Source organism: Coffea arabica, chromosome 2c (genome assembly GCF_036785885.1).
Source record: "Coffea arabica cultivar ET-39 chromosome 2c, Coffea Arabica ET-39 HiFi, whole genome shotgun sequence".
Lineage (NCBI taxonomy): Eukaryota > Viridiplantae > Streptophyta > Magnoliopsida > Gentianales > Rubiaceae > Coffea > Coffea arabica.
In genome coordinates, this window is record NC_092312.1 from 14175317 (window position 1) to 14186074 (window position 10758).

The 10758-nt window shown below is 36.6% G+C and overlaps 1 protein-coding gene across 3 annotated transcripts; it reads right to left on the minus strand.

Moving 5' to 3' along the window:
- Window positions 1-565: 565 nt before the first annotated feature.
- Window positions 566-10349, minus strand: LOC113726202 (protein HIGH CHLOROPHYLL FLUORESCENCE PHENOTYPE 173, chloroplastic). 3 transcript variants are annotated; one of them, XM_027249782.2, is made up of 17 exons: window positions 10152-10349; window positions 8984-9062; window positions 8616-8857; window positions 8369-8530; window positions 8091-8141; window positions 7173-7307; window positions 7068-7091; window positions 6815-6926; window positions 6192-6317; window positions 6045-6094; window positions 3355-3513; window positions 3180-3275; window positions 2981-3096; window positions 2741-2864; window positions 2082-2195; window positions 1865-1945; window positions 566-1043 (listed from the first exon to the last, which is right to left on the minus strand). In XM_027249782.2, the coding sequence occupies exons 1-17, from the start codon at window positions 10218-10220 to the stop codon at window positions 897-899; spliced, it is 1887 nt and encodes a 628-aa protein (XP_027105583.1). In that variant the 5' UTR covers window positions 10221-10349; the 3' UTR covers window positions 566-896. The 3 variants fall into 3 exon arrangements, with proteins under 3 accessions (XP_027105583.1, XP_027105585.1, XP_027105584.1); XM_027249784.2 differs by lacking the exon at window positions 8369-8530; XM_027249783.2 differs by lacking the exon at window positions 8984-9062 and having other exon boundaries at window positions 8616-8870; window positions 10152-10348.
- Between the last annotated feature and the right edge of the window lie 409 nt (window positions 10350-10758).

Below are 10758 nucleotides of genomic sequence, written 5' to 3' on the forward strand. Positions count from 1 at the left end.
GGACCTACAGAAGTTATTACTGATGCAATGGGAGGCTTAAAGTCGTACAGACAATAAAGCACAGTGAATTGCCTGCATCTATTAATGCCATCAGCTGATACCAGTAATTTACTGGCATTCTTCTGTTCATACACCAGCTGATTGGGGCACCGGTCAGAAATGCATGCAGAGCAACATACAGAAACTAACGGAGTCCAACACGATCCAAACGCCCCGCGGGGGGGAACCCCAAACCCCCCAAAACACTCAAGACAGAGATTGGGAGAGTTTCCTGCAGTTTTGCCTGATTCCTACGAGTCAATTACCAAGTTTGGAACCGTTCTGATTCACGATAATGGTTTTTTAAATCCTCCAGCATGATCACGTCTCAAGCCAAAATAAATAAATAAATGAACTTGAATCAAGAATGTGAAAATGGGGTAATTGGGATTAGGAGATAGGATGGAAAGTGGGAAGGCTGATGAAAGAGGCTAAGATAAGATGGGTATGCTTTCACAAATAATTTAATATTAACCGCAAATATAGGTATGTATACATACAAAGTTACACGAGGACATACATTAAGTTAAGACTCATGAAAGCTACTGAGAATACTTGTATTTCGTATAGGTTACCGTCCCTTTCTTAACAAACAAAATTGTCCATCTCGTTTTCTACAGAAATATACACGAGTACATACATTTCTTTGACTCCTAGAACCTACTGAGAATACTTCTATTTCGTACATACAGCCCACTGACTTCCACTGAATACACAACTAAAGGAACATATAGTATCACCTCCAAGGTAAAAATGGAAATGTCCAAAATGCAAAGTTTGTAATGAAGTGATGACCACCTAATCTTTAATACATCTATTATTACATGAAATGCAGTCCAGCATGCCATGCTTGAGGTTCATACCGCAGCAGGAGATTTCTCTAAGCTCTCTTTTCCTGTAATGCCATCTTTCAGACTCTTGAAGTACTGATTATAGTCTTTCTCAGGGGGAGGATTAGCAGGATCCACTGTATATGGCTCACTAAAGGGAATGACGCTTTTAACCTGCCGACAGGGAGAAGAAGCAGCCATAGTACTTTAATAGCTCAAGTTTTCAGTTCCTTAAGAGTACCACTTGTTAACTAGCCACTAGATAAACTTTTGGTAAAGAACATGCAGATAGAGTGGACAATGATGCACTAGCCAGTATGCATAAGCACGGGTTTGTGTTCCCTCCAGTATTAGAGCCTGGCAGGACGAGATTATTTGAAGCTGAGACACTTTCTAAACTTAGCTGAGCTCAAAAACTCTATACATCTTTCGTGAGTTTTCACCAAACATAAATTTGACTAAATCATTTTTCATAGATACAACATGTTAAAAATTATAGTTGCACAGTACATATTTCCAGTAGGCTAAATCATATATGACATGGCTCCTTGCTGCTACCCAAGGGCTACAATTGTTCAATCTTGGCCATGGATCTTACATTGTTGATGAGCACGCACACTTACAAAGACACACAAAACACCACCATGTAAAAATGAAGTCTTTATTCATGGACAAAAACACAAGGTCCAAGCTTTGTATAAAATCAAGGTTTTATTTACAGACAAAAACATAAGGTCCAACCTTTAACCTTGACTTACAATCCCCTAGCAGGAAGAAAGAGGGCAAAACAATATAGCAGTTCCCACTTTTTTTTTTTTTCCTTTTTTTTCCAAGTCACAGAGCACAGACAAGACGAATGATACTATCTTCTCCAGAAGTTCAGTTGTCCAACTTGAGCAGTTTCCCAAGACTAATTTCCACAATTTTAGTGCAGCTAAAGAAGGAATAAAATAGACAATGCAACTATTAAAGCCAACTGTAAATGGAAGCACTACCTCAAACGTCTTGTCACATGCATATGGGCTCTCCAGAGCAGCAATACATATTCGGGCAATCTCTTCCCTAGATATTTTTCCCTGAATCCAGTGGACGTCAAAGTTTCTTGGTTATCTCCAGTGGTCAGATGAATGAAATTGCCAACTTTAGAAAAGCATTTGTTCAATTATTGAACAACAGGAAAGCATGATAAACTTTTAATTGTGCGAATAATACCGTGATATTGTCCCCTTGATCAAATATGAGATCAGCTCCGGCAGGCTCCTCAGTTAATGCACAAGGCCTAACAATTGTATGAGGTATCCCACTTTCCCGTATTAAATCCTCTCCCTGCAAAAAAAATTGTTGTATTAGCACCAGTGCAAAGTGTTTTTTTTTAAGTGAACAATGCAACTCTAAAGAAAATAACTGTTGACAAAACTATTTTGTTGTATTTGTATGTTTAATTATTCGTTTCCCAACATGATCATTTTTGAACGTGTTGATACAGTCTATCACCTTTTTACAAGAATGAACAATAAGATCCATATGCAAAAGCCAGCTGGAACAAGCTATACTTGTTTTTTCCCTGACTTATTGTGAAAAAGATTGTTGATTATCCTGATAAGTATCAAAGGTTATCTGAGAAGAATTAATTGACTGGAATAAATGAAGAGGTGTTCATTTAAGTATGCACATAATGGAGAATGCAGTAGATTGACATTTTAATGTGACGCATTAGCTTGTGAACAAGGTCAAACGCGTAACAATTGGTTTAACGTTTATGTTACCACCTCTTAGAATAACAATGCATTCCACTGAGTGAACGAACTGATAATTGAATCTGGTACCATAATTTACAATTGAGAAACATATAGAAAAAGTAGTCTGAGAACCTTCAACTTGAATGTCAGAATAAATCCCAATTCCTTGTTTAAACGCACAGCAGGAGGTTGCTTGCTTAAATCGAGTCCAGGTCTTTCAGGCCTCGTAACCCCAGCAGAACTCACATGGACAAACCTGTATAATGTAGATTAACCAAATTTCGATCAGCACATATCAACTGCTCAAAGCATAACATCCATGCGAGCAATAAATTTTCTTCATAATATGAGACAACTAAAAATGCAATGAACCTTGGAGTAACTGGTTCCTTCATAAATGTTTTTATGCTTGATACTGGAAGTTGAAATGGACCTTCTTTGAATGTGGGGTTTAATTTACCATCATACTCGAACTTACTGAACATGAGCTGCAAAGTCAATTTTTGTCAGCCATAGGGTTAAAAACAAACATGCACCAACAACACTGATACTAATAATTGTAATAGCATGCCTGCAATGATGCAATTTGGCGGGCATCAAAAGGTGGAGCATCTGACACTGTACGTGCTCGAAATACAGGCCTCAGAGAAGAGAAAGGTAATTGAATCTGAATTACCAATACATAAATTCAGGGTGAGCAGCAGTGTATAATAAGCTGTAGTGAACTTTTAAACATTGACACTAACCGATTGCCATTGCCCCTCTATTGTATCAAAGCTCAATGTGTAACCCACAGTGTCCCAATCACGGCTAGTGCGAACAATTAATTTATAACGGCGTCCATCACCTTTTAGTCGTAGCTCTAGACCATCATATGCAGAAAGATCTTCTGGAACTGGAAAGTTCTGCCAACAAGTACCCATCAGTATGTTCCAAATAAATGAAATAACTTCTCCCTTTTATTGCATAAATCTGTTAAAACTTTAATTTGAGTATCTTGATTTGATTGGAATTAACTTCTAAGAGTGATTGGCAATGAAGATAACATCAGAAGGCATGTTCCAACAACAAACAGAAAGACTTGTTGCTGACGTAATCAATGTCTCATGTTTCAAGCATCTTAAGGTATGCCACAGGATTTTAAGCCAATCTAAAACTAGGACACAGCAGTCATGAAGGTCTCGCTTCTTGATCCTTAAGAAGCAATGAGGAATTAGATATCCCAGTGCTTCTTGAAGTTAGATTTGTTGAACAGAATGGTTTTGATTTGGTATTGTTTTAGTCCAAAAGCTGACGATATCTTGCTTCAGAAGCTGATACGCACTGCATCATGATAATCTCCTCATTAACAGTAGCTGTTGGTGATGGCTAGCTGCACCAGCAATGCAAAGTCTTGCGTTTCTTTTCAGAATCCACGGTACACTCCCATTGAATCTCTCTGGACACACAGTCAATCACTCGGTGCCAAAAGCCAGCACCAACTACTTGACCTCCAGGTCAATGCCTGTGTAAGGCCCAATCTTGTGTATTTTCACTTGAATGATACCATAATTAATTGTTGACTTTTCACTTCAATGATCTCTAAAAGTGAAACTCTCAGTTTCAAAAAATGGTTAAAGGCATATGATCTAAACGTAAAAAATTCAAGGGACTGCTCATGATTTCTGTGATTACTTTCTCATAGCATCTTTTCCATTTTTGGTTGCTTCAAACTTCACCTTGGACAGTTTTGGCAAGTAGGGGTGGTATAAGCATTTGAAAGAATTGCTATAATTGTTGGGTCCGTTTGGATTGTGTGTTTTTGGGAGTTTGTCTAAAACTTTACTGTAGCTTACTGTAGAATTTTTACAAAAACTTTCAGGTATTTTCTGTGTTGGGGAATGGTTGAAAAACTTTCCTTTGTTCCTTTTTTTATTTTATTTTCTTTCTTCCTCTCTTCTTCTTCCCCCTCTACCCTGCCCTGCCAACCCCTCCTTCCTCCTCACCATCTCCCGCCGCCACCCCCTCCCTCCCCCTCCTTTTTGTCTTTTTCTTTGGGGAGAGGAGAGGAGGAGGAGGGAGGGAGGAAGGAAGGAGAAGGGGAAATAGGAAGGAAGAGAGGGAGGGAGAAGGGGGGAAGAAAAACAGGTAGGCAGAGGGCAAGGTGGAAGCAGTGGCCGCGGTTGGCTGAGGTGGGTGAAGTGGAAATGGTTAGGGAGGGTGGTGGTAGAATACGAAAATAGGTGTGTATTTTTGGGTATTTTGGGGTGTGTTTTTATAAAAATTAGGGTGTGTTAGTTTATTTCCCTCCTGTTAGTAAGTTAAAAAGCTGAGTTGTCCTGTGGGAGTTATAACTTCCATTTCTTCCAGCATATCCACATTATTGATTTCTTCTATGTTGTAATGAAACTTGATATTGCTGGATTGGGTTAACTCAAAGTAGCTTAACCAACAGAAGACAGCTTCATTAGCAACAACTAAGCACTCACACTGAAATTTAAAAGCTTAAGCTCTCATGTCAGAGGATCAGCTAAAAAGTACATCCTGTAAATATCACAGCTATCCATGGCAGGTTATCCAGACTTTCTCACCTACTTTGCAACAGTTTATCATGTCATTTACCTAATCCTTTTCTACTAAAAAGAAAAATAAAAGACTTATCTTTTCATAGCTCATACATAATCATTTCTTAATCCAATTGTTCATGTAAGAAAACCGAGGAGTCCAAGAAAATGTTCCAATCTATGAAGTGGAAACTAAGCTAGTGGTCTTGAAACCGTACTGATCAACTAAGCACTCAACAAGCTAGTGTGAAAAATAAACAGGTCACCTAGAGACAATGCACAATGTAACTTGATATCTTTCTTACCTTCAACACATTAATTCCATTTTTACATATCCAGAGAAATAAGCATAAATGCCTGAACTATTCAAGAAAACCTAATTGGAAAACCTTACATTGAAGTGATTAGTTCATGATAAGGCAAATACAAAACCTAGGAACCAAAGGTTGTTTTTGGTATATAAGCCTCAGTTCGTTTAACATATCAATCCAACACTTAATCCAGTTGTGCAAATTTTTCCTCAGATCTATGTTAACCTTCTCAAGGAGCAACACGAAAAGGAAAAAGAAAATCATGAAGACATTTTGACATGGAATGAGAAATTTGAAGTAATACTCTTCTACTATATCCTCTGTATAATGCTAAGTCAAAAATTGAAGTATTCATAAGCTTAGATTTCAATGAGCACAGGAAGTAATGCAGTTAGAGCTTCATACAAAGAAAGATTCACAATTTACTTATTCAGGAACAAAAGTGAGATCCCTTTCCTAACAAAAATGGGGGTAAGCACGGAGAAGGAAAGTGAACATCTATGATTTAAAGGGACATAGCACATCAGTATCTTAAACAAATTTTTGAAAGTACTTGAAGAGGAATAAAATGTCAGGATGCACCTTTGTCCTGATACTTGTAAAACCTCCATTGTTTGCAGTGGAAACAACTCCTGTCAAATATAAGAAGTAAATGTCATGAAATTAGAGACTGTTGAAGGGTTTGATGTAAATGCTATATTTTGTTTTTCGCCCATGAGTAAAACAAACCTCTGAAAACTCCAGTTGGTCCACCTTTTTCACCACCAGTTGGATCTATTACAAATGAGCTTTCACTCACTCCTCCCATCACAACATCATCCAAAGCGCCCCAAGCGAGTTCTCTAGTTAAATTTTCTACAAAAGAAGAAAATGAAACAGTATAAATCATTTGTGAAATTCATGAAAAAGATTAATCAAGACAAGTGGAGAGGATGGTGGTAGTTAAAATTGCTTGTATGCTCATTGCAATACATGCTATAAGACCACTAAGCTATGAAAAGCAGGTCAGAATAAGTGGCACTATGCTCCAAATGCCAATATGGTTTTAGCTGGCTATTTGAATAGTGCACATGATATATTCACCTTTGCCATGGCAAAGAATGCAACGAAAAGTTTTAAGTCATATATTTTTTTAAAAAAAATGATTTCATTGATGTGGGAGCATTGACAACTAAAAAACTGAACTTCTTATACAGCTGCAACTTTTACTTCAGGACGTATTAGTCCATGATTAATTTTCTCCTTGATATGAGAGGAAAAGATTCCTCACTAAATTATTAAAGGGGAGAATGTTTTCAGACAATCAAGTGGAGATGTGACCGGTGCAGCAGCCTCAATTCACAGAGACATACCTTCAAACCCAAAAACTAGCTTTCCACGATGAATTCCTACACTTTCTTTTACAGCATTGATCAAATTCTTCATCCCAATATACTCCACCATTTCAGGTGATGCACCTTTAATCTGCTTTCACCAATAAAAGTGTCACATGGTATATGGCATGCTTACAGCTAAAAAACTCCATGACTAGTTCCAGATTATGTTCCACTAAAAAGAGTACACATTATGCTTGAAAGAGATTTTTCCAGGATATGGGTTCACAACCTCTGGTTCAAAAAACTTGATTCCCTGCAGAAAATTAATTGAGTTGCACGGAGTCAATAATGGGGTATGATGGAAATATAAACACAGATCATGGGTTTAGAATACCTGACTGTACTTGGCCCTGTCAGGAGTATCCCCTTCCTTTGGGCCCACAATAACTGAAACAGCATTTATAACCTTTCTAACTCCTTTAAAATATTCACGAACCAAAGTGCTGGCCTTCGTGATATCTCCAACTATCTGAAAATTGGCTAAAAACCAATTGGAATCTTGGAATAAAAAACCATACACGTTTGCTGTAGTGATGCATTAACTTCTCCTAAGAGGCATGAAATGTGAGAAAGCTAGAAAGCAACTCAATGAGTTCTTTGTTGTAAACAATGCATTCTAAAATTGCCTTTAAGCAAACTTTTTAATTGCGAGTCCTAAAAATGGCCTTCAGAAAAAGCTTTTCTTAATGGAGAAAAAGGCAAACAGATGGCAATGTTGGAATTTGGACATGCAAAGGGCAGGATAATGATAGGCAGTAAGTCAGTAACATTCATTACATAATAAATTATTCATACTAAGACTTGGGTGATTTAAAGTCCAGACCAGCTTCACCTTTAAACCAAATATCACGAAGTAGAAGCCAACGAGGATGCTAATAATTTCCCAGTGAGACCTTTAGTAGTAATACTACACATGAAAATTTTCTGAAAAATTATAAGGTGGACTCGTCTCCAAGCTTTTGTCTTTTATGAAAAGTCTCCATCTAGAACAATATTATCTTCGTCTTTAACACATAAAGTGGAAGTGAAGGTCTTCCTAGGTACAAAGGAGCAAGGAGTTTGGTGACACGCTTTCATGTCAATTGATGTACCAAGGACTGTTATCTACCATTTTATTTATTAGATCATACATGCCAAAAGACATCTCAAACTTATTGGATTCATAAATTATATAACAAAAGAAATCAAGAAACATGAAAACAAGAGAAGACTTTCTTATGAACTTGTTACACAGAAATGGCAGCTAACTCACCATGTCAACATCTGGACCTAACATTCTTCTTGCTTTATCTTCATTTCTGACCTGGAAGAATCCTTTTATCATGACCAAATAGTACAAAATAAAAAGACAAAATAAAGAAAAAAAATATAATATACACCTAAAACTAAGATTTGAATGATTTCAATAAAGATATTCCTTAAGTTTCACAATTTCTTTTAATTTCTTTTATTAAGTTTTGACAGCATTAGCATGTCCGAAGGAGACATAACATACTTGCAAGTATACAATATAAGTACAAGGAAAAATACCAGCACTTTAACGGTATATCCTTTACTACGCAAAATGTCAAATACTCTTCTCCCAACACCACCTGTTGCTCCAGCCACAAGGATTACACCTGAAGGGTCCATTCTGTTTTCTGTTTTGCTAGGTGACGGATTGGACAGTTTCTCAATCAGAAATTCAAAGAACTTCATAGACATATGAGCCTTGTTAGATGAACACTGAAAGCTGAAGAGTAGAACTATATGAGATAAAGCACAACTCAATAACAACCTTTGCAGGAGAAGGAGGCCCGTTAAAGAAGTAGAATGTCTTTAGAAATCGGCCAAAGTCCCAGCCTTGCCTTCCAGCTTCTGAGGAAATTCGACCCCTGTATGTTCTTGAAGAGGGTAATTCTGAGTTTCTTTGGTAAATGAAAGGCCGAAATTGGTCACTGAGTCGACCAAATTGTCGACAAGATCCAGGAGACGGCAGCACTCTTGGATGCAGATTTTTCACAGAAAAGTTTCTATTAACTGCAGAGACACTCTGCCATATTTAGGGCATCGTGTTACCAACATAGAAGGTTACAATGAAACTGAATTTAATGCTAAAGCAAACAATGGATGGTCAAATGCAGAGTAATCATTTCTGAAGTATACCAGTAAATAAGGGTGTCTCAGAGGATGTCAAATCACGCATTATGTCACTATGAGATTGAAATAGCCACCATCGTAAAGTCTTCACATAGTCAAAGAAATCAAATTCACATATGCATTTTTTATAAGCTCATATACGGAGAAGGATGAGCAACAAAGGGAGAACATCATTCAATGAGAATCAATCATTTAGAAGGAAAAGAGGCACTAAAATCAGGCCCTAGACTACTGAGCAGTATATGATTTTCTGACAGGCATTAATATACACATAATCAATTCCAAACTGAAGATTGAAAGAAAAGAAAAAACAAGAAATGTTTGTTGAATTGTAATACACTCATGCTAATTACAACCTAAACAAATGCATAGGGTGTGGTAAAAAATGGACCCTACACGATCAACAAACATCAGCACGAATATGTCCCTAAAATTAAAGTTGCATCCACGGTTTAATATTAATTGGAAAACTTAAAGTGAAACTGCAGCCATTGTAAAATAATTTAGTCAGACACCTTTTGGCTACTGATTTTGATATTCAAAATCAACAGCCACGTTGTTCTCCAACAACCGATTCAGAGTTCTCGCTGGCCTTCAACATTGTACCCCTATTTAACAGTACAACCACCTATTAATAGTCTACATGTCTAGTTTTCGATCCATCATGTATTTCATATCCATAAGGTTGCAATACCAACTCAAAACAACAACTGGGAACCTAAAATTTGCCATCCCAAATAGGGTAAGGGAAAAAAACACACACATACCCACATACACAAAGACCAAAAAAAAAAAAAAAAAAAAAAAAAAAAAATTGAACACAATCCTACACTCATAATCAGGTTGTCTGCAGGCGTGCATGTGTCTAAAAGTGTTTGCTAAAACTCAGCATGACAATCCCATTCTTTAAAGAGACTAATAATTATCTAATCAATTAACAGAACCAATCTGCAGCACTACTTTAAAGATCCTAAATCCTAGTGGGCAATAAATAAATTTTAAAAATAAAACTCAATCAGAAGAGTTTAAATTTCATAATCACAAATATATTTTGACAATATCCACAAAAACGACTTTAAGAAATGAACTAAATTATTACACCATCCAGTACTTGCCATAAAGCAAGAAAATTTACAGATAAGAAAAATGATGGGCTTATCAAGAATTTGCATACCTGGAAGTTGAGAATTGGTATTGTGGAAGATGATGGCCTAGCTTGAGTGTAGCAGCAGTAACAGTCCATAATCTCACACCGCAGGGGAGGGATGGTTTTCACTGGAAAGAGATAGCAGTAATGAATTTTGAGATCGGCAGTGAATGATTGGTAGTTATAATAAATCTTACTAAGTACTACTATGATACAAGTCTAGAGTTGTCCCAGTGAATATGCACCACAAGTACATGTAGGCACCACCGCACCATAGGAAAAACTACTAAATATTAAATGGAAACTTTGAAGAGAAAATACGGCTCTATATACGTATATATACATACATACATATGTATGTATATGACAGGGTATAAATTGTAATATCATTATATGTATGAGTTGCTAGTTAATTATGATATTTGACTTATAATTTGAATAGAAACTGCTTAATTTTGCTTTTATATTGTTCTAATATATATAAAGTTTAATTGGTGAGAAAACGGACAAAAACCGTAGCTCAAAAAAGCAATGGAAGAAGTGAAGAGAAAGGAGTTCTCTAACATGAATGATATATCTCAATATTTTGACGATAACTTAAACTACAAAAATCGGATTGAAATGATTTTTGATT